The sequence below is a fragment of the Pyricularia grisea genome (assembly GCF_004355905.1).
Source record: "Pyricularia grisea strain NI907 chromosome Unknown Pyricularia_grisea_NI907_Scaffold_1, whole genome shotgun sequence".
In the NCBI taxonomy this organism is placed as follows: Eukaryota; Fungi; Ascomycota; class Sordariomycetes; order Magnaporthales; family Pyriculariaceae; genus Pyricularia; species Pyricularia grisea.
The window spans coordinates 6,412,190-6,434,427 of record NW_022156716.1 but is presented as its reverse complement, the minus strand read 5'-3'; the positions used below and the strand labels follow the sequence as shown (position 1 = coordinate 6,434,427).

The following is a 22,238-nucleotide window of genomic DNA, read 5'->3' as shown; positions in this document are numbered from 1 at the left end:
ATGGCTGCCATCAACAGACTTCCGCCAGATTGGCAGCAGGTCTTGACACCCTGTTATTCCTGTTGCAAGAGGGTTTGGGTAAGTTGGAAATTCCATCTTTTCTTTTGCTTGTTCTGCTTCCCGCTTACCCCAAACCCAGCTCCATGTCCCCTCATCCGCCCCTCTTTCTCCTCTTGCTCAATTCTCAGCGAACCCATCAATCAGCCACGGCTACGCGCAGCAATTATCCATCAGTATACTATGGTCTGCAACGGCTTCATCGTGACGCCGCTAGGCAAACATACATATTACGTTGCGAATTGACTTGCGTCCAATTGATTGATCGATTTTTTCCAATTGTGTCATGACACTTGGCCTTTTCAATTAAAACTTCACTTCACCATCTCAAGAATCGCAGAGACGCGACCTAACTGATCAAAACTAGATACCCGAAGAAGCTACATTTGGCGACCAGTGCATCGGGCCAATTACACAAGTGCCGGTGCTGCTAGCCATACTCGTCGTCTTTTGCCGATATGGACTCTATCCGTTGTGGGCTCGGCGACCAGCCTGGCTGCGCGCTTTTGCAAGCGAACCCAACATCTCCAAAACAACCCCGGGCCGGACCCGGAGCAATGGCCACCATCGCAGCTATGCCGCCGTCGTGGCTGCCGGAGAGGATGGGGATTTTGAGGCAAAGCCCACGCACAAGACTTGGACAGTCTACACCAAGTCGCTCTTTGCTATCTCCGTTATCAGCGCCATCACCAGTGCCCTCGTTGCTGGGTTGTTCGATTTCAGCCTCCCCTATCTGATGCCGATTATTCCATCGTTTTTGACCGCAGCAATCATCGCTATCGACCGCCCGCAAACCACACCGGGTGCAGTCTTCTTAATCAACGGTGGTCTTCTCGTCACTCAACTGGCTCTTCTAATCGGCGTACCTACGTTGACAACATCATCATGGCTGGCTATACTACTATTCTTGCTGACAGTTCTCTTTCCCCTGCTCTCGGTCGGCATAGTCCTGGTCATGCCTCTGCGCAACCCCCATGCAGCTGGCACAGAAGAGGTTGCAGGGAAGGACGATGTCCCACCTACGGAAAAGCTTCGCAGCCCAGAAGACAACTTCTCTGTCTGGCAGTGGATGACCATCAGCTGGATGGGCAAGCTCATACAGCTTGGCTACAATCGCCAGGTCCACCCAGAAGATGTGTGGCGGCTTCCCTTTGAGTTTCAACATAAGCGTCTTCATAATCTGTTTCGCGAGATCAAAGGCACCGTCATCGGTCGCATTCTAGTAGCAAACGCCCCTGACCTTCTCATCACGTCGTCGCTTGGCATACTAGAGTCTGCGTGTGCCCTCACCCAGGTCGTGCTCCTCAAACAGCTTCTCTCCGCCCTCGGGGCGCAGAACATGCGCGTGGCTGTCGCATATGCAGCCCTCGCATTGCTGGTTAGGCTGGTCGCCGCCCAATCGGCCGTCTTCTCGTTGTGGTTCAGCCGCCGGTGCTACGAGCGCTCACGCGGCGAAATGATCACCATGATATACGAAAAGACGATCCGCCGCAAGGCCTTTACGTTCCCAGGGGTCGACGAAGAAACGGAAGATGGAGAGGGAAAAGACACGAAACACCAGGAAAAGCCCGGCGCTCCGGCTTCCATGGGCAAGATCCTCAACCTGATGCGCAACGATGTTTATGAAGTCGCCCAGCGCTTCTGGGAGTTCCCCGGGCTGTTCACCAAGCCACTCAACTTTGTTCTAAGTCTCGCTTTGATCTGGAACATTCTCGGCCCGGCCAGTCTGCTGGGTATTCTCGTCCTCCTCTTTGCGCAGCTGCTCAATGTCTTTGTCATCAGGGTTCTACTGAAGTGGGAGAGGGCTCGCAGAGCCGTCACCGATCTCAAGCTGCAGATAACTAGCCAGTTCGTCGAAACCATCCGGCATCTTAGGTGGTACGACTGGCAGGACCGTTGGCTGGGACAGATATTCGAAACACGGGCGACGGAGCTGCGCTACCGCGTCGTCAGCAACCTACTGCAGAAGGCTCTGGGTGCTCTTAACCAGCTGGCAGCTTTCGCGTTCCCAGTAGCGGCCTTTTATGCATACACTGTCATTGGTGGCCATACTCTTTCGGTTGACGTCGCCTTCCCCGCGCTTAACCTGTTTACCATGCTCAATACCAGCCTTCAAGACCTCCCTAATCTAGTGATGGTCCTGTTGAACGCTAGCATTGCCATGGGAAGAATTGAGAGTTTCATGGCAGAACCAGACAAGGAAGATGCAGACTACGACAGTGACAAGCCTTATGGAAAGCAGGAGCTCGAGATCAAAGGTGCCAACTTTTCATGGCCAGGTCAGACGGCTGAAAACCCCGTACTTCGTGATGTCAACATGTCGGCCGGTCCGGGACTCACCGTGGTGTGCGGCAAGGTTGGAGCTGGCAAGTCGGCCCTCCTGCAGGCGATACTGGGTGAGCTGGATCAGTACAGTGGCGAGCGCAACGTTCCTGAAGAGATGAAGGCATACTGTGCGCAGACTCCATGGCTGCAGAGCATGAGCATCCGGGAGAACATTCTGTTCTCGGGCGGGTTCGACGAGCGGCGCTATCGACGCACGCTCGACGCCTGTGCCCTCCTTCCAGACCTCAAGGAATTCGAGGGCGGCGATCTGTCCATGGTAGGCGAGAACGGTGTAGGCCTGTCTGGTGGCCAAAAAGCCAGAGTCGCCCTCGCCAGGGCGGTGTACAGCAAAGCTAGGATCTTGCTGCTCGACGACCCGATCGCAGCGCTGGACCACCACACTGCCGAATTCGTTGTTCGGAAGCTCTTCTCCCCGGGCGGTCTATGTGAGGGCCGTACAGTGGTATTTGTTACCCACCGTGTCGACCTTCTCAAGCCGTGGGCGGACCAAATGTACGAGGTGTTTGCAGACAGGCCCTCGTCGCTCGAGCTGCACCAGCCCGAGGAGCTGGAGAGGGACACGTCGTTCCATAGGCGAGTGGCGGCGGTACAAGAAACGCAGGCCGAGGAAGCTGCAACCGAAACAGCAGAGGCACAGGAAAATGCCAGTGTGGCGATTCCAGACAAATTCATCGAGGTCGAGCGTCGCGCCCACGGCGGAGTCATGGCGTCCGTGTACTGGCGTTATGTCAAGGCCGGCAAGTTGTGGCTCTGGGCGCTACTCATTCTCACATTTATCATCTACAGGCTGTTTAATCTGCTGTACTTTTACTTCCTCAAGGTCTGGGGCGAGGCTTACAAACAGGACCCGGTCGAGCCCAGCCGAAGGTTGCCATCTATGATGGCCCAGCGTTCCTTGATTTCTCGCGATTTGTCAATGGCACATGTATCTGATAAGAGCGGATGGATCGACTTTGACTTTGGACTTCCACCACCCGAAGAGGATGTCACACCATGGCTGTTCTGGTTCTTCATGCTCAGCATCGCACAGTTCCTTGCGCAGCTCATGTCTGACCTTACCCTGGTTGCTATCGTATACGCGGCTGGCAAGAGATTATTCCAGGACGTGATGTGGCGTGTGTCAGCAGCCACCTTCCGCTTTTACGATGTGACGCCGGTTGGACGGCTTATGAACCGGCTGACCTCGGATATTGGTACTATCGACGGCCAGATTGCAGGGCAGCTGTATATGGTTGCCTTTCACATGGTGGCCTGGTTGTCTTCGGTCGCAGTCATAGCCACCACCACCCCCATCTTCTTGGGCTTGGCTTTGGCAATGACCTTGCTGTTTGTTTATATTTTCAGCCGCTTCTTACCTCTCTCACAGTCCCTCCGCCGTCTCGAGATGGTATCACTGTCGCCACTCATGTCCAACTTTGGCACCCTGCTCGAGGGTCTCACAACAGTCCGCGCTTTCCGGGCCCAGCCGCATTTTGAGCACCGAATCATTGTTACCACAGACGCATTTCAGCAGATGGACCACTTCTACTGGTCTTTGCAGTCATGGCTGACGTATCGCTTTGATACGCTCTCGGCTCTATCTACATTTGTCTTGACCATCACCGCAATGTCCTCGGGCCTGTCGTCTGGCGCGGTGGCGTTCGTCCTGGCCGCAGCGGCCACCTTTGTTGACACGACCCACCTTTTGTGCCGGAAATACGGCGAGCTACAGATGATGTTTGTCTCGGTCGAGAGGGTCATTGAGCTACTCGACCTTGAGACGGAGCCGGAGTTTGAGAAGCCGTCCAGCGCGCAGGCGAGCACGTGGCCGGCGGCGAGTGACGATATAATCTTTGACAACGCAACATTTCGGTACGCGCCGCGCCTTGAGCCCAGTTTGAGGGGCGTATCGTTCCGCATTCCTGCAGGATCCACTGTCGCAGTCACAGGCCGTACAGGCTCTGGCAAGAGCACGCTTGCGCTGGCTCTTCTGGGTACCATCCTTCCCGACTCTGTGCTGGCCCAGCTGCATCAGGAGCAAGTTGGTGACAGCAACGAAGAGACGCCACTGCTCGCGCCAAGACTGGACAGCTCAGGCGGCAGCGTCTGGATCGGCGGGGTGGACATCGCGCGGACTGACAAACACACACTGCGGCGGCGCATCTCGTTCGTGGCGCAAGATCCGGTGCTCTTCCCAGGTACGCTGCGTGAGAACCTGGACCCACTGCGCGAGTACGACGATGCCGAGTGCGCAACCGTCCTCGCGAGGGTGATGGGCCCGTCGTCCTCGGCGGTGGGGTCTTTGTCGACCAGCAAACCCACCGCCGCCACGCCGCCACAGCAGCAGCAAGACGCGACGGCATCCTCCTCGGGAACGGTGACGCCGACCAAGCAGCAGTTCCACCTGGGGACGCGCGTCGACGGCGGCGGCAAGAACCTCAGCCAGGGACAGAGGCAACTGGTTGGGATCGCACGGGCGGTGCTGCGCCGGTCCCCGATCGTGATCCTCGACGAGGCCACGGCCAGCATCGACTTTGAGACGGCGTTTCGGATCCAGGAGGTGCTGCGGGAGGAGCTGCGGCAGAGCACAGTCATTGCGATTGCGCACCGGGCCGAGGCGGTCAAGGATGCCGATTTTAGGATCGAGTTGGAAAAGGGGCGGGTTGTTGTTGCCGAGAAGATTGTGAGGTGAGAGGGGCGTGTTTTTCTTTTCGGTACAGTGAAGTTTTGTTTTTCTGTTAGAACTCTTGTCTGGGATTTGGGGCTTTTCTTCTTGCTTATCCCAATACTGTTCCTCTTTTTCCTTGTGGGATTGAAGATCTCCATTATGGATCATCTGATTGTTATATACGTCATATACATAAACAGTGTAACGTGAACAAAGAGCAAATTTGTCGGAACATGTAATGGTGCCAGCTTGATGCAGGTCTTCTATAAACTTTCAACATTCGGTGTTTGAAGTTGAGAGCCCTTGTCCGCATGACATGATTATTAAGTAGTAAACACGGTTGTGATTGTACAAAGGGCATGGCAATGCCGGGAATATTTGGCTCTCCAACTCACCCGAATTCCATCTTGTTTCCTTTTCTCGGCTGCCCAAATTACTGGAACACCGCGTTCGAATTATTCTTTTCACGATCTTCCTCAAACTGGCTTCAGTCCGTGGGATGGCGTCGTTCACCTCGTGCGAGGGTCAACTGAGGAGAGCTGCAAACCCGACGCCACGCCCCCTTAGATTTTCCCAATACCAGCACCACTCTTCACCACCTTCTCGACCAGCTCCAGGGGCGTCAGCTTGTAATCATATGGTGCCTTGGTAAAGTTGCCGACCTGAGTGATGTTAACCGTTCCTTTGCCCCAGTCGTTGGCTAACCACGGACCGGATATTATTAGCATGAGCTTTCGCAAGAGACAAAACTGCCAAGTAAAAGGATGTAAAGAAAAAGAAAAAACAAAAAAAAAACGAAAACTAAACAACATTTTTGTAGAGTAACCAAAACGCAATCACAAAGAAAGAAGGAAGAAAAAAGCTCACCCGCTCCCAAGTTCGCAAACCCATCAAGCTCCTCATCACCGCACTCGCACGTGTTGGGGCTGTCCATGGGGATGACGAGCCCGTAGGTGCTCAGGGCCTCGCCCGTCAGGTCTCCCCTGAAGACGTTGCCCTCGACCAGGACCTGGTTGTCGCTCCGCGAGTGGATGGCCTGGTACCGGTAGTCCTCGTACAGGTTGTTGTAGACGTGCTGGTGGCCGAAGCGGCCGGCGGGACCGCGCGTCCCCGAGTTGCGCCAGTGGTTGTGGTGGTACGTGACGTGCAGGTGGCCCGAGTCGAGGTCGCGGAAGGTGGCGTCGTTGCCGACCAGCGAAGACTTCCAGTGGTCGTGCAGGTAGTTCCACGACACGGTTATCCAGTCAGAGGCGCGGATGATGTCGATTTGACCGTCCTGCGTTGAGAAGGGAGGGGTAAAGATGGTGGGTTTTGTTTTTAGTTGTTTGATCGCATTGCAGCCATGGCTCTGTTTGTTTGCCATGTTTCCACCCTCTTGCCAACAAAAAAAAAACCAAAAAAAACTTACATATTTATCCGGCCCACCATCCAAGTCGCTCTCAAACTCATTATGATCCACCCAAACCCTCGTCGAGTTACGGATGGTGATGGAGTCGTTGTCGAGTATGAAGGAGATCTTGAGGTTCTGCAGCACGACGTTGTCGCCATTGTAAACGTCGAGCCCGGCACCCGTGATGTGCGCCGACGCGTCCGCGTGGCCGACGACCGACTTGTTGGACCCGACCTTGAGCCGCGACGGCAGCTCGATCCGCCCCTGCACCACCACCACGCGCGGCTCCGTCCCCGCCACCGCCGACTGCAGCGCCGCCGCCGTCGTCACCGTCACTGTCGGGCCGGACGCGCCGCCCGTCGTCGGCCCGAGGGGGTTCGTGTGCGCGAAGCCCTCCAGGCCCCAGGTCGCGTAGCATGACGCGGGGTTTGGGGGTGCGGCGACGGCGGAGGATGGGTGGAGGGTCGTGGTGGCCCAGGCGGCGAGGGTCAGGGTGCTGTGGGTGAGCTTCATGGTAACCAGGGGATTAGGGCTTGGGAGTTGGGGGAGAAGTGCTGTTGGGTAGAGCTGGAAGAGGGGCTTATCGAACAAACCGCCTTAGTCCCAGCATGGGGAGGAAAGCGAGAGAGCAGAAAGCAAGACATATCTATAGAGAGATGTTGCCTCGAAGGAACAAGTTGTGCTAAAAGGGAAATCCGGAGACAAAGTCTTCAGCCAGACAGCCAGACATGGAAAATAGCTAAGCGATGGAGGGCTTTTTTTTGATCTGACAGGGATTCTCCAACATGCATTATTCAGCTCCCCCTTCACTTGGTGTAGTAGTAGTTCCCCTTTTACCCCAGAGTTGCCGCTGCAGTTTCGACTGGTGGAAGTTTTCCTGGTGATTTGTTCCGCTGGAACCGAAGCATGGATAGAATGGTGTGGTTTCACTGCCGACAGATGATGATCTCCGTATTCGGGTTTTGGTGCTTGGTGCGTTGAATTGCAGATCATCCCCCAAATGCTCTGCGATATTTAGTCGTAACAATGCAAACCTTTGATGGGCCCCTCACCATCTTAGCCGGCGCAGACAGGATAAGGTGCAATTCTTTCGAGGAATTTTGGGACGGGGTGCTTTTTTCTTTTAAAAAAAATATTCATTAAACATTTAAAATTACTCTGATAGTTGACGCTCATGCGACACCACCGTAGAGGGCGTCTCCTTCTTTCCCTGAACCCTCAGTCCAAGATCCTCCATCTCTCCCAACTCCAGATCACGCTGTCTCCCGTCGTCTCTCTCGTCAATCAACCCTATACCCCGACTATTCACTGCTTGTTGTAGGCTTCTCCCTCTGGAGTGATGCGAGTTCGTATTCGAACTCGTGATGCAAGTGCTCATCGTCCCTGTCTTGCTGTGTGCTATAGATGGTGCCGTCGAGTCCCGCCGTTCTCCCATACTGTCCCGAAACTTGGGTATGATGAGCTGGGTGAAGAGAATTCGCATCGCGGGCATGCAGGCCACCATGATCCCAACGCTGTTCTCGATGTTGGACCATACCGCCGTCCAGAAACCCCGGGCTATGGGGACAAGAGTGTCAGAATAGTGGAGACACTCAGAATGTTAAAGCTCGCGGTGGTTCGGAAGTGTTTCTTGATTTGTACAAATGGGACGGGTTGATGATGTAGATGTTGCAATCTTTGGGGGGGATGTTTGAGGCACTTACTGCTAATATTTCGGGATTGAACCCCTTCCACGAGTGCGTTGAGTCTTAGTGCGCATGCAATCGTCAAGCTAGGTTGGGGCAAGGGGGCGGGTTTTTAGTAAACCTTTGTTCTCTCCGTCACATTCAAGGCCGCGCATAACCACTGGGTCCAAAACTTTTCAAACAAAAGGTCTACTCACAATATTCCCACGCCAAACATGAGCACAGCGCCAACCTTCTTCTTCCTCTCGAGATTCAAAGCAGCGACTTGGTTAATGGGAAGAATCAGTATCCAAACGTCGAGGCTGAGGTGGATCCCGGCATGCGTCAGAACCACGGCCTTCCTGTCGACGCAAGACCCTTCATGCTCGCCGTCCCAGCCCAGCCAGTAAAAGCTGACCGGTTGGCACTGTCCCAACCAAGCACCAAGCATTGCGAGCGAGAAGAGCAGGTTGAAAATCTGCGTCCCCCACAGGACGCGACGAAAGGTTTTGTTTGGGAAGACGCGGAGCAGGCCGAACAGGATGGATGCTTTGATCAGAGCCATGTTGATGATGTAGCGGATTCCGTAGATGAAGGAGATCTGCCAAGGGGTTCGTGATGTTAGGATTTGAACCGTGCTTCAGGACAGTGGAGAGTACACATCAGGCACTTACGAAGAGAAACCTGTTGATCTGCGCGGGGGAAAGTGCCCATATTTCGGTCCCGGTCATCCCCCAAAGCAATCCTGAGTATGCAGTCAGTGTGTTTGTTCTTCCTTTATCTTCCTGAGGTTCTCAAGAGGGGATTGCCGGATTCATCTAGCCCACTTGGCAGACATAGCATGTGTCTACGTACCGGAAAGACTGGTTGCCATGTGAATGATCTTCATCAGCGACTAGTTAGCCTGGCGGATCTTTAGGAGAAACCAAAAGTTGCAACTTTCAAGTCAGATAGATGCAGTGCGCGGTGTGGACCTCACGAATACGATTACGATGGTGGTATCATCCCACCACCAAGTTGAGATGCCTGCAATCTTGGTAGCCATCCGGCCAGAGATGAATATGACGGTGAGGGTGGTGAATGTGGCATAAAATTCGATGGATATATCGACCGTCGAGACTGGCTCGACCCCGCATGCCGTCGCAGTGACGTTGATGGCTGCGAAGTTGTCTCGCACGGAGCATTTCAGTGTGAGGCAGTCATACACGGCTCTTCTGAGGTCGTGATTTGTGCAGATGCAGTGTTTGTCCAAAGAGGTGCTGGGGCAGGTTGAGGCGGGAAGTTCCTCCACCAGACATCGGAGCTAAAATGTGATGGTATTTCAGTGCTGCTGTCAGCGTCACTCAGATATGGCATCGCATCTGGCAAGTCAAATGAAACAAAAAAAGAAAAACCGATGGGAGTTGACATACTGCACACTTTGGTATCCTGTCCGAGGTGGTGATGTTTCCCACAGTCGTCGCCGCCCCCAACGTTGCTGCAACCAGCAACCCCAGAAGTTGGAACTGCAATCTCCTGAGCAGCATTTCACTGGCAGAGAGGGGCGCACTCTGGATGGTGCTAGATGTAACCCCATGAAAATGATTTCTATGGAATACTGGATGCTTGTCAACCAAGACAATTGTCTTGAGAGAGAGAGAGAGAGAGAAAAGAAAAGATAGAAAGAAGACGACGACCGGCATGCAGGCCAGTGAAGACCATGCAGTTCAAAAACAATCACGACGGGCTCGCTAGCTCCCGTCGAACACAATGATGGGTTCCGTTTCTCATTGGATGTTGTCGTCATATCGTCAAACAATGGTCCCTGCTGCACCTTGACAGGTTTCAACCTGCGTTAGTCGCCATGGGGCGTTGGTTGAGGCGCTTTGAATTCGGCGCCGGTCCGGGCTTGGTGTGAAGTTTATGATACCTTTGAACCAACCACAAGTCGCAATTGACGCCTGACAGTTCCCTCGTTACCACCAAAGCTAAACAAGTTGGACAAGTCCCCACGTTTTTGTGTCAAAAGATAGGGCAAAATGCGGAATTGACAACGTTCCCCCTAACCCAACGTTAGTGTCGTTGCGGCTTGCTTAAGCCACCGCTCACCCCGCGAAAACGGCGCAAGTGTAACAAGGGACCAGTCAGCCAACCAGGAATTTTTGCGACCTGTGTATTTTTTTAACATCTCTAGTCTGCCTTATCACGTACTCAAAGGACCGAAAAAACACACCAAAGGTGGCTTGCCTAGAATGTCACTTTCCGGGTAAATATCTTCTCTATGATGCTGCTAAAACACTAGCCTGGCACAGCTTGCCACGTTTTTTTTTCCTCTTTACAATCGGGGAACATGATCGGTCGTGGCTCTCGTTTCCCTCTTTGGATCGAATCCAGGCACTTGAGTTACTTGACGCCCAAGAAACAGATGACGCACATGTGTTGCTGTACCTAGACTGAAGACATTTCCTTGGCTTGCCTTGTTCCATTTGGGTTCTATTATTCTTCGATGTGCCTTGTTCAAGGTCCAGGAGTGTATCGACCTTGGTCTTGCTGTTTTAGTATCGCTCTGTATATTCTGACAGCCCTACCATTTAGGGCGCGTTTGTTACGACACTTGAAGGTCGTTGTCGCTTGTCCTGGATGTGTAGCCAGCAATCTTCCTTGTAATTAGTTTCCATGGCTTGCTTCGGGAATGACTCGATAGGGATAACAAGCGTTTTTGACCATGACACTTGGCGGCTACGGCTAGCCATGCAAGCGGCCCCTGATGCTGCTCAAATGCAACCGTTTTCACCACCGCAAGCCTGCCACCTAACTAAAAAGTGCAGATCTGCATTCCGAGCAAATATTTCCCTTTAGTGACAGTTCACTGCCCAGGTACACCCCTGAGCTACCTGGAGCTGAATATTGCAAGATAATCCTGATGAGGATATGGTGCTCAGATTTTCAGTAAATGGAATACTTGGTCACCACATCGTCCTCCCCAAAGCCTCCGCCACACGCCCAACTCTGGTCCCACAATGCCAGGTTTTATGGTTATTGCGGAAGTTGACGCCTCTTGAAGATGGATCTACAGTTTAAGCCCAATTGTCTAACAAAGGCAAACCAAGAAACCGGGAGTAGGCGACATGGAAATGGCGTGTCTCAGGTAAACCTTCCTCAGCTGCAAGCGCAATGCGGCTGATATGGCCCACAGAGTAGAACCCCTTCCCCCGGAGAGCGATTTATATACGAAGCGTCCCTGTTGTTGGTCGACCTAGAATGGCGATTGCGGCGAGTTGCACACGAAGTTGTAGAAGAAGCTAGGTTCGTAAAAGCTTTATTAAAATGTTGCAAAGACCAATATGCTTCCTGAAGTGACCTTTTTTTTGGTCAAATTAAACCCCTCCTCGCCCAAGATGGCTGGGGGACCTCGGACTGATTAATATACAATTGGCAATTGAATCAATCGAAAATCAATCTCGCAGATTATGCGCGCATGTAAAAAGCTTAGTCTTTCGAAGAAGGCGCCAAATTTGTAGTAAATATCGTGAAGTTGCTTTGATGCTATTTTCAGAGCAGGCAAGCGAAAAAAAAAAACCCAACTGAAATTGCGGAGCTTTATCGCATGCTGGCGCACAAACGAATGCTCAATGCCGCCGGATCCTTTCCTAAAGCTGCGGGGCATCAACATTACGGCGACCGAAACATTTTTTGACCATCCGCGAGCAATGGCGGTACAACTGGGTCGCCTGCTTCTGGGCCCATATCCGCTGAGGTTGAAAATCTGTGTTCTCGTGCTTTTCATAGGTGTTGGTTCCCGCCTCGGGTCCCGGAGTGACTACCCACCACCTCTTGATACTTGTCCAACGTATTGGAATTTTCTTTGCCACATCTGTCGCTAGATGGAAGTTGTCATAAAAAAGCTTTTTCTGCGGGTAACTTTCGAGATATCGAATAAAGCCCTTTATGAAGCTGTTGTCATCTTCGTCGACTTCGTAGATATAAGCCTTTTCGTAGCGATAATACGTTTTAAACTCGTCCTTCATCGATGAAGGAGTATATCCCAATCTGATGTAGGGGTTTTTCATTTCGGCAGCAGCTTTTATGGTTAAACCTTTGTGCGCTTTAATGAAGTCCGGATCAGCCGTGGTTCCTATTGGAGTGCCTTCCGCCTCCCTAGGTAAAGAGGCTGTGACGTCGCCTAAAAGCGACAAAATAAGAAGAGAGGTCAAGATACACGAAAAACAAAACATGGTAAAAATAAGGACTAGGGTTTAAAGCGAACGGGAGTTGAGAAGAAAGGAAACAGAGAATGAGGAGTCATTAGGAGAAAATGAAAATGAAAATGAAAATGAGAAAAAGACAATTATGCAATGGTGGAGAGGTAAAATATGACCTGGACAGACCTTTTTTTTTTTACTGACGCTCTGCTATTTAAAACCCAAAAATGACTTGCTTACCTGCTGTGGTTGTACGGGTAAAATAATACCCATCGCTGAATACCTACTATGGTGTTGTGCGAAAAAAAGAAACCCTCCCCTGCCACCGTACGTGTATGCGTGGGCTTTTACCAGCTTTACTGTTTGCGGGAGGAATCAAGTACCTAAATTATTTTTTTCTTCAAAATTATTACTAAAGTCGGTAACGCCCACAAGGCCCACATACTGGACGACAGTGCTAGGGGAGGGATTTTTACCCTTACCACCATAGTGGTTAGCACAACGCTGTGGGCCGTATGGATGTTCCAGATTTTACTATTATATTTTTCCAAAAAAAATCAAAATCAAAAATAAAACTAGTACAGTATGTGGGCAGGCACTTGAAGCTTCCAGCGGACAGTTAAATTGGTAAAGTCCCACTCATACACGTACAGTGACAGGGGAGTTAATTTTGCGCCAGGTCCCGTAGTATTCAATCCGGCAGCTGGCTCAATTCTATTTTTATCGGGGTTTTCCAGGACAATGGTACGGAGATCGTTGCCACCTCTCCTCTCCAATCGGCAGGGTCCCCTGAGGAAGGAAGACACTGGAGCAGAAAATGGCAAGGTGGGGGACAAAATTAAATAAACCCGCGAAAAAGTCTTTCACTTGCAACGACTATTTTACCACGCTGAAAGTATTCCACATAGCAAAAACTCATTTGTGAGGAAAGATTTGTGCTGGCCTTATTTGGGGCTTTTTGTTGACAAAATAGAGCCCAAATCGATGAAGTTGTGGCGTATTGAATGGGCAACGTTTTAAATGAATGGTGGTGATTTTGGCCTGTTGGTGGTCAATTTAATTTTGTCCCCCACTTTGAATGGTTACCTTCATTGAGCCGGCAGCTTCGGGTTTTGTCTCAATGCAAGTGTTTGATTTTACCCAACATTCCCCAGTCCTAGAGCCTGGGCGTCGATCCTGATACTCGGCCAACTGTTTTTTTCTCTTGCCGCCGCCAACTGCCGGACCATGGTTGAGGGGGCGGGCGGGCGACGCAATCCTCTTTGCAGGCAAATTCGAGGTTTCCAAAAGGTAATTAAGGCTCAAAGGCTATATTTACTAGGCAAAACTAGGCAAAAGATCAGCACTAATCTCTCGAGGTAGAGAGGAAATAAAGTAAGATCACTGCGGTGGAAACGGATAAGTGGGCTATGGTGAGTCTGAGTCCGATTCTGACTGCCTATTGTGCTTGTTTGCACACAAAAGTCAGTTTTCTTTCTTAGGTGATTGAATATCGACTTACAGATAATTCGAACACGCTGTTGGTCTCTTTTGGCGTATAAAGAATTATTGGCACCTGGGTTCATTGTCAACTCGTAAAAACGTCTTCCTGAACGTCTTTGTCTGCAGGGGAGTAGTGGTTTCAAGTTACGAGTTATAATTATTGTCAATGCAGTAACAAAGGCTATAATTATTTTCTTTCAAGAATAGCAAAACCTCCACTCAAAGGGAAAACAAGTGCAAACGTCGAGGAAGATATCCTATCAGGAAAAACAAAAAAAAGAAAAACAAAAAAAACAAAGAAAAAAAACCGGCACTTGGGGAAATTGCTGACTCGCAGTCCGCAGGTTTTGAAAACATGCCTCTAACGGGAAAACTTTTAGGCAGTCCACCACAAGCTCGTATGCAGATGGAGGTGTTAGGTCACAGTCATTGTTAAGCCCAGTGTTCGATCTTGTGTTTTTCTACATCTCAACTGCAACCTGCAAATCACGAATGTGGTCGTCCACCTGCGCTTCAGCATGCAACCGGTAAAAGTGCTGAGCGTCAAGTCAAGTCAGTTCAAGACTGACACTACTTTGGTACAATGATTCCAACTTCTGTGCGAGCGCGCTAAACTTGCTTCGACCAAGTCTGTTCAAAGTACAACCGTAGTGTTCATCGTCAGCCTTCAAGCCTTAGGCTCGTTCGCGCCTTTGTATAACACTATATCTATCCACAGCGTCATCGATGCCGGATTTCGCCAGGGCAGGTTTGAACGCCGGTGGGTTGAGCAACTATGCTATCACCGATGTCGAAGAGATCCAGTCCATCTGCCGCAAAAGGGGTTACGAAACACCTGGCGTTGACAAGAGGTAGGACAATAGCTTCGCGCGATTGGCTGAGGCAAAGCTGCTGTCGGTTTTGAGGGAGTACGGTATGGTGTAGGTTGCCTATTCCGCCGCCGCGGCTGAGCTATTCACTGGTAAAGTCAGCACCGCCTCGGTTTATGAGCCGACGGAAAGATGCTCCAAACATCAGCCGGGCGGCACCATCTACGCCGGAATGTATGTTAAGTCGGCCCTTTAGGCCATTGTAGAGAAAGGTCCAGGCCGTAGCGAGAAAGTCCACGATCCTGAGAGGTGGGGACCACGAGGTCGCATTGCCTGTGAGATTCATCACTTGTACTTGGACGGCACAAAGGGGAATGCCACCATCATCAGAGGGAGCAAGTTGGAGCGGATAGCGCAATGCATCGAGAGGTGTAAGTGAGGGTCGCTGCCGCAGGGGGGTGGTGGGCCTGATGAAAGAGGGCTTGGGCTGTTGCCAGGGCGGTCATGCTGTGGGCGTACCCGGAATGAACATTGGGGCGAGATGTAGATGGCGGCGGCTTTGTACGCTGCAGGGAAGGATGTGGCACAGCTGCCCCGGCGCGACAGTGCATAGTCGACTTTGGGCGCTCCCTTCGTTTTTTGACATAATTGTTGTCATTTCTTCATTTCGCGGAGCTAATAGCCCTACTGTATTCCTTTTTTAAGTCGCAGCGCCGGGTGATGATATCTTTTCTTGTATTTGTCGTTTTATTTTCAGCCTCCTATGTTAGCAGTTAACCATCCTCTGACCAGCTCCCAACCCAAAATCGCACAACGTTTGCTCCAACTTGTGTTTTTGCTGATATCACTAGTGACTGTATATAGTGAAATTATAACATTTCAGTGCAAACGTCCGCTGTATCGGTTGTGGTGAAAGCGGGTTAAAGCGCGTGCTGGTTAGTGGGAGACTGGAGTTAATTGCTCGGTAGTCTAACCTAACCCGCGGTAACCAGATGACTATTACTATATACCTCAAAATAAACTGTCAGATAAATCATGAAATAAATCCTACAAAATCGCTGCTAGATTTCACAAGGTTCAAATACAGACGTGGTGCATAGGCCAAAATTAGCAAGCAGACGAGGAGATGCTTTCGGAATCAGATTTTCACATTCGAAGGCTTTGGCGCAAACTTTATTCTGGAAGGGCAAAACTACTAATGCTGAGGATGGTTGTTGAAAAAGAGAGTTCTTGATGGAGTATAAAACGTCTCCTGTCATATTGTAAAACAGAGCAGTAACTTATCGCCTGCGCCGAGTTGCAGTTGGCAGATAAACAAAATCATATATCTAGTCAAAAATTCGACTAGCTATGTATTCCAATCTTAAAAAGACGCCAAGTTTCACAGAGAAGTCATACAATACAAGTTTCGTTTTCGTCAAAGGTGTTGTTCCTGGGTAACATTTTGCATGAAGTCCAAGCTGTTATTTACGACTGTGACACGTCGTGATGGAAACCATTGTATTCAATATATAAACCCCGATAATCATGCTGTGGGATGCAGTCCTTGCTAAAGAAAACCTTGATCCCCTCAATAGTTGTGGTTTGGTCGGCCGGCGCTGAATCTTTCCGAACGAACGTCCACGTGTTTTTGTACATCTTCAGAATGGTAAAGTGGCAAATCTTTTGGGCCTTGTAGCTTTTCCCGGCGTAGACGGTTGGAAGAAGGGCCGCGGTGGCGGTGATGATGGTAAATAGGCCAATGGGTTGCATCGTGTTCTTTTGATGTTCTGTGTTGCCCTTTGATATATATGTATGTATATGGCTGAGAGAAAGTCTATGGGTTTGGAGGTGAGTGGATATTGGTGAAAGAGCGACCAAATAAAAGGCTGTTTACACAGAACAGCTGTAAACGCCTGGTGGGTGGTGTTGTCAAAGAATTCCCACGCACTGAGTGTGAGGTAAAAAAGCAAGTCTAACATTGTACCACTTCTTAAATATTACTTGAGTGCGTGTATTTTTAGAAGTGCGGCGGTGTCCTGCAAGAACGATCTCCATCGCACTATAGTGCATTGGTAATTGTTAATTTAAAAATAACCCGTTATATATTATACGCATTGTACGAAATGCGCCAAGTCAGCAACGTATATTTCCACCGGGCCGCTCAGATATTGCATCAAGAAAGAAAACACAATAAAATACGAATAAAAGGAATTAAAACCAAAGCTCGCAAAGTATAATATGCAATCCGTCTTGGTATCGACAACAATCCCAACTTCAATACCAGGCATCAGATGCTGGCTCTCGCAATTCTGACTGCTCTTTGAATTTTCTCTTGGAACCAGAGCCTTTGACGCAATATAGAGTATTAGAGTGCACGAAGTTCTCAACCAAAAAAAGAAAAAGAAGGTGGTACTTGCGCCTACTCACAGCCTCATACTGACACGTGCAGCCGCATTACTGATCAGGTAAAAGCTCTATCAGGGCAGGGTTGTAACTTCCAAGCTCGTCAAGGATAGCAGAGTGCCCAATAACATGCATTACTCAGACGTTCTTAGTCTTCGACAATGGCGCCGACAAAAATACGAGTCAAGTCTGTTTCCCCGAGTCAAAGCAATCATGGAATATTGGCCACTAACCCTGACTGCTTGGGAGGGAAATAAGGCGAGATTGTAGGCGGAAAAAAAAAAAAAAAAAAAAAAAAAAGAAACTACTCCAGGGACGCAATTTGTTTCAAAGCCAAAGTCCACGGGGGAACGGAAAAGGTGGAAGTAAAGCCGACTCGGAGGAAGCAGAAAGGTCATTCAGAAGAGTATGGGACTTTATACCTAGGTATTTCAGTCCTGGATGAGACAAGCCGAACGCTTGACCGAACTACGGATCTAGCATTTTCGTGCAGCGGGGCAGCAGGGAAGACATTCGCAGAGTGTTGAAAAAAATGCAGTTACCCCCACCGGACCTGTCGCGCACATAATAATGGGATACAGCAGCCGCTAACCGATTCAACGGAAGCATTCAGGGTATACCCAAGATCTGGCCCCTGTTAGGCTGGTTGCAGTGCAGTTGAGGTACAGGGAGAACATGAGAGTGACGAGACCAATTTAGTCGGGGAGGCAAAAGTTGTCTATAAGAAGAAATGATTGAAAGAGAGTAGTCTAGACTAGTATAGTAAATGGGTATCAAATATCGAGATATGAAAGAGATAGTCTGATCAACCAACAAATCTTGGATGAACGAAAAAGAAAAAAAAATGTCAGACAAAGGAAAAGTAACGATATCTGGCAGCCATTCTTGAGGCCATATTAATAACGAAAACAGCCGAATGTTCATCGCGACCCGTACCCGCCCTTGCCACCACCAACCACAACACTCAACGGCCGCAGTCCTCCCAGCCCCCCAAACTGATCCCAAGCCTCATTAAAGTCGTTATCCATGACGCCGTTCTGTATTCCAAGCCCGTCCCAGTGAGTCTGTGCGTCCAGGTACTCGCTCACGGTTTCGCACTCGCTCGCGCTGTCAGAGAAGCATTCGGTGCAGAGGATCGGCGGACTGTTGGACCAAAGTCCTGCCGGGTGGCTACCGAGGGGTTTCTGATGGGTGCAACGCGGGGTATTGCTGCCAGGCACGACGTTTGGTGCCTTGCTGATTCGCAACGGGGACGGCGCCCGGCTGTTGGGCGACGGAGGGGCGGCCAGGAACTCGCGCTCGACACCCAGTATCTCCTGCACCATCGGCCCGCTGATGGGGCCCAGTGTCCCGACGATGGAGAAAGGTCTGGCCGGGTTGCGGTGCGGGAGCGGTGGGGTGGCGATGGTTCGGCGACGGATTGGGTCCGTGACGGTGATTTGGGGAAGCGATATCGGGCTGCGGAGCGAGAATCTATGCCTGATTGGGTCGAGTTCGGCTTTCTCGTCGGTTAGGGGCGTCGTGGGTGCGGTGCTAAAGTCGCCCTGAGACCGGGCGGTGCCAGCGCTGGAGTTAGAGGACGTAGAGGCGGTACGCTGTGCCGTCTGTTCTTTGGCAGCGGGCGGTGGGATGTGTGCAGTTAGAATATTCGGCATATCCCCAAATGGTATATATCGAGATCCTCGCTTGTCGAGTCTGTCGTTGAGTAAATCCCGTGATCTCCTGTGACTCGGCACCGCGTTGCTCTGATGATGGCTCATGTCAATCGGGAGGGGAGGAACTGGTGGTATACTCGAATTTGCATGTCCATAGGCTTCATCTTTAGCGGCATCACTACTATTCGAAGCGCTCCTGATTTGAACATCGTTGATCCCGTTGCCGTAGCCGGGGATGACGATTGCTTGGTAGCTACTCTTGCTTGGTTTCCTCCGCATCAAGGACTTCATGGGAGGCTCTGGGGTGGGACTTGTGGTAAAGGCGCCGACGATTGATCGCCGGATACTATTATTCCTCATACTGTTATTCCTCGATGAAGCTCTGGACAAGGACCCAGTCAGGCTCCCCAGACCGCGTGTCAGACTGCTTCCCCTCGGGGGAACTTGGATAGTCGCATGTCGCCCCCGGATGTCGGATTCGTCGGGGTGTGTCAAAGCGTAATAATTCACATCTGGCTCGAGCGTCATTGTCGGTGTATCAAGCGTCGCGTGCGCGCTCTTGGGCCGCTGCTCAGGGGCTGCATGGGGTTTGTTGGCCCAGCTCAATGGGGGTCTGTCCCTTCGGTTGGAGAAATTTGAATGCGACGGAACAAGATCTTCTTCCCATATTGGAAGGTCAGCAGTAGGGATGCAGAGGCTATAGGGTGTTTCGACGGGCTTGACGTCCTTTGGAAGTCGGGTGCAGTCGAGAAGAGTTTGGTAGGTGCAGTACACTAAAATCCAACGGACTTTGCGGGCATCAACCAGGGTGACTTTGTCCTTGTCGCTTTGCTTACCAGTTGACAGAGCCAACTCTTCCTCGAAACGTCGATAGGCGATTACAAATTCGTTACCAGGAATCTCACGACTCCCATTGCTGGCCGCCAGTAGTGCCGCATGCACGGCCACGCGGGTGTCAATGCGGGGCTTGTCCGTCCGTCCATAGCTGAACCATGACTTTCGGCGCGAGGATTTCGAGATCGACGGTACTTTCGACGAAACACTTGACTTGGGAGACCTTGTAGACGACGAAGGACTGATTGGGCAATCGCCTCGGCCACCAACCTCGGGTAACAAGGGTAACGGGTTCCTCAATCCCGCGAAACCGTGTTCGCGATCAAAAGCCTCGACACTCTGTAGCACACAAATTCCACCCTGTGCAAGCGCCGGGCTACTGTCACTAATGGTGAACCTTTCGTCCACGAGGTATTCGTAAAGGCGACCAAAATCTTCCGCCATCCTGGAATGGATCTCGGCGCTAAAGATGCTCTTGGAGCTGTTGGCTCCGCGCGGCGGCCACTGACCGAACTTGGTGGCGTAAAACGATACCACGAAGGCGCGGAACCGGTCCAAATGTGCACGGGCGCCGATTGTCAAGCCCAGTCGCTGCTCTGAGAGATCTTCATCAAGGAAATTTTGAAGCATTCGGCTGGATCGGGATAGCTTGCTGTCCATGGCGGTCCGGGTTCTTCGAACGGCTCGACGTGCTGCAGGGCTGATGTGCTGTATGGTGGTGTGGTTAGGTTAGTCCTTGCGTGTCCCCTCAGTGGTCTTCTGTAAGCTCCAAGAAAAACAAGAATAGATGGAGGTGTACTCACAGTGTATTCTGAACTTTTGTGAAGTTGATCCGCCATGCCAACACAGTGAGCGAAAGCATCGGTATAAATGTGTCGAATCCGCAAAGACTCGCCAAAATGCAGCATGGCCAAGGCATGCGAAGACTGGCCGGCCAGAACCAAATAGCCCTCCTCCTCAAGAAAGTTCATTAGATCCCCAATGTTGTCCACTCCCGGCTCGCGGTACTCGTTCATACTGTGCAAAAGCTGAATGATGGCGCTTCCCAGATGCATGGCAACCAGGGATTTCCGGAGAAGAAATGCAAAGAAATTCCGCACGGCGAGGTAAAAGACGTCAGCCTGCACTCTGGAAGGCGCTGGAATATAGAGGTCGATCATTTCGTCGTCCCATGCTGCGCGGTTGAAAGATTTGTGTGACCTCCTTGCAGCAGCTGTAGTTGATGTTGCGCATGTCGCCGACTCCAAAATGACCAGATACCGCTCAATCAATGGCAAGCAACGCTGTTCCTGCAGCTCGTAAAAAGGAAGTTTGAAAGACGGTTCTCGCCGAGACTCGCCATAACCGTAAAGGTAAACGCGGCAATTGCCAGTTGGTACCCAAAGTGCTTTGTCCTGGATGATTGGAGTTGACGAACCATGTCAGCTACATTGTGGATAAACATTGTTGCAAGCCACGCTATTGGAAAGAAAAAGCAAAAAGAGCAAAAAAAAGAAGTACAATGAAAAGAAACAACTGCTCACCTTTGCCGCAGGATCCCAAGAATAACTCGTTCGAGCAGCTCCATCCCACTTTTTCAGGTTCTGCAGTCGAGGTGCACGTCTTTTGGGCGGCCTGGTCAGGGGAAACGCCCTGCCGCCATTTGAGCTCGAGTCCGACATGAGGTGAGCCTCGTCCCAGTCAAGGCCTCTTCCAACCTCTTCCACGAAAAAAAAAGAGTATAAAATAGAAAGACCAGCAGGATAGAAAAATAAAATAAAAAGAAATAACGGAAGATAAAAAGTATGTAGATATCACTCCACGCCAAGTGATTACGCGAAATCCGACAGGCTCAACCCTGGCAATAATAAGGACAAGATGTTATTCGGTAGTTCTTGAAGGGGTCCTGTTGGAGGCTGTTGCCAAAAAGTGGGTTGCAGATCAATTCCGATTCCCCTGCACCCACACCCAAGGCCTTGTTGAAGATCCCAATTCGGATAGAGTTGTCCAGTCAAAAACGCGAATCCATTCGCTCCACGCGGGGAGGTTGGGCCTACGTAGCCCAGCAACTCGGGATCGGGACGGCAAAGGCTTAGGGGTTGTGTTCGTTTTGTCGATCGATCTGGGTCAATGACGAATGTGTAATCTTGTTTACTTGGAGCCGAGAGGATAATCGCAATTGGCGTGGAGAAGTTTTTTGAAAGACTGAAACAACAAAAAAAAAAGACCAAAGATAAGAAGATGGAGAATCGAGGAAAGGAATCCAGGGACGCGCTGTCAGAATGATTAAGACATGAGAAAAGGAGCCAAAAAAAAAAAAAAAAGATTTGTCAAGTGCACAGACAGAATGGAGGCGAAAAAAAAGATATCTGAGGGAGCCAAAACAAAGATAAAATAATAATTGAAAAAAAAAATCGAAAAAGAAGATGAAAACATGAAAAAAAGCACGTTGGCACACGATGCAGTAGTTCTCTAGACTCGCCTAGGTCCTCCGCTCGGGCGTTGCACAACCATGACGGGGGGATGTTGGCGCTGAGGTCTGATGTGGTCTGGCTTGTTGGCTCACTTCAGCGAGTGGCTTAACCCCAAGGTTGGGGGAGCTCGGGGAGCTGATGTTAATTCGAGGTGTGGTAATCTAAGGTACGTAGTTCTAGTTCCAGGAGAACAGAGAGAGGAAGCTCGTCAGCTAGTCCAGCCTCGAGTCAATAGTGGGCGTCATTGGTACCGCCACATGCCGTGACCCGAGTCACCTGGCGCGACAATCCAGAGGATTAAAGTTGATCAGGAAACACACCAAATACACTGAGAT

The 22,238-nt window shown here is 50.7% G+C and overlaps 6 protein-coding genes across 6 annotated transcripts; 1 reads left to right on the top strand and 5 right to left on the bottom strand.

Annotated features, from left to right (window-relative positions):
• Positions 1-5,074, top strand: PgNI_01999 (uncharacterized protein; the record flags this gene model as incomplete). The annotated part of the gene is made up of 2 exons (XM_031122070.1): positions 1-78; positions 425-5,074. 2 exons carry the CDS (start codon positions 1-3, stop codon positions 5,072-5,074), a joined length of 4,728 nt encoding a protein of 1,575 aa, XP_030987284.1.
• A 539-nt stretch (positions 5,075-5,613) lies between these two features.
• On the bottom strand, positions 5,614-6,953 carry PgNI_01998 (uncharacterized protein; the record flags this gene model as incomplete). Its single annotated transcript, XM_031122069.1, has 3 exons — positions 5,614-5,750; positions 5,918-6,326; positions 6,459-6,953. The coding sequence occupies 3 exons, from the start codon at positions 6,951-6,953 to the stop codon at positions 5,614-5,616; spliced, it is 1,041 nt and encodes a 346-aa protein (XP_030987283.1).
• A 640-nt stretch (positions 6,954-7,593) lies between these two features.
• PgNI_01997 (uncharacterized protein) lies at positions 7,594-9,630 on the bottom strand (the record flags this gene model as incomplete). Its single annotated transcript, XM_031122068.1, has 7 exons — positions 7,594-7,997; positions 8,144-8,211; positions 8,323-8,705; positions 8,779-8,849; positions 8,960-8,987; positions 9,084-9,407; positions 9,517-9,630. 7 exons carry the CDS (start codon positions 9,628-9,630, stop codon positions 7,594-7,596), a joined length of 1,392 nt encoding a protein of 463 aa, XP_030987290.1.
• Positions 9,631-11,733: 2,103 nt separating this feature from the next.
• PgNI_01996 (uncharacterized protein) lies at positions 11,734-12,153 on the bottom strand (the record flags this gene model as incomplete). Its single annotated transcript, XM_031122067.1, has 1 exon — positions 11,734-12,153. One exon carries the CDS (start codon positions 12,151-12,153, stop codon positions 11,734-11,736), a length of 420 nt encoding a protein of 139 aa, XP_030987289.1.
• Positions 12,154-16,043: 3,890 nt separating this feature from the next.
• PgNI_01995 (uncharacterized protein) lies at positions 16,044-16,328 on the bottom strand (the record flags this gene model as incomplete). Its single annotated transcript, XM_031122066.1, has 1 exon — positions 16,044-16,328. The coding sequence occupies one exon, from the start codon at positions 16,326-16,328 to the stop codon at positions 16,044-16,046; it is 285 nt and encodes a 94-aa protein (XP_030987292.1).
• Positions 16,329-17,881: 1,553 nt separating this feature from the next.
• On the bottom strand, positions 17,882-21,150 carry PgNI_01994 (uncharacterized protein; the record flags this gene model as incomplete). Its single annotated transcript, XM_031122065.1, has 3 exons — positions 20,974-21,150; positions 20,254-20,844; positions 17,882-20,158 (listed from the first exon to the last, which is right to left on the bottom strand). Exons 1-3 carry the CDS (start codon positions 21,109-21,111, stop codon positions 17,882-17,884), a joined length of 3,006 nt encoding a protein of 1,001 aa, XP_030987291.1. The 5' UTR covers positions 21,112-21,150.
• Between the last annotated feature and the right edge of the window lie 1,088 nt (positions 21,151-22,238).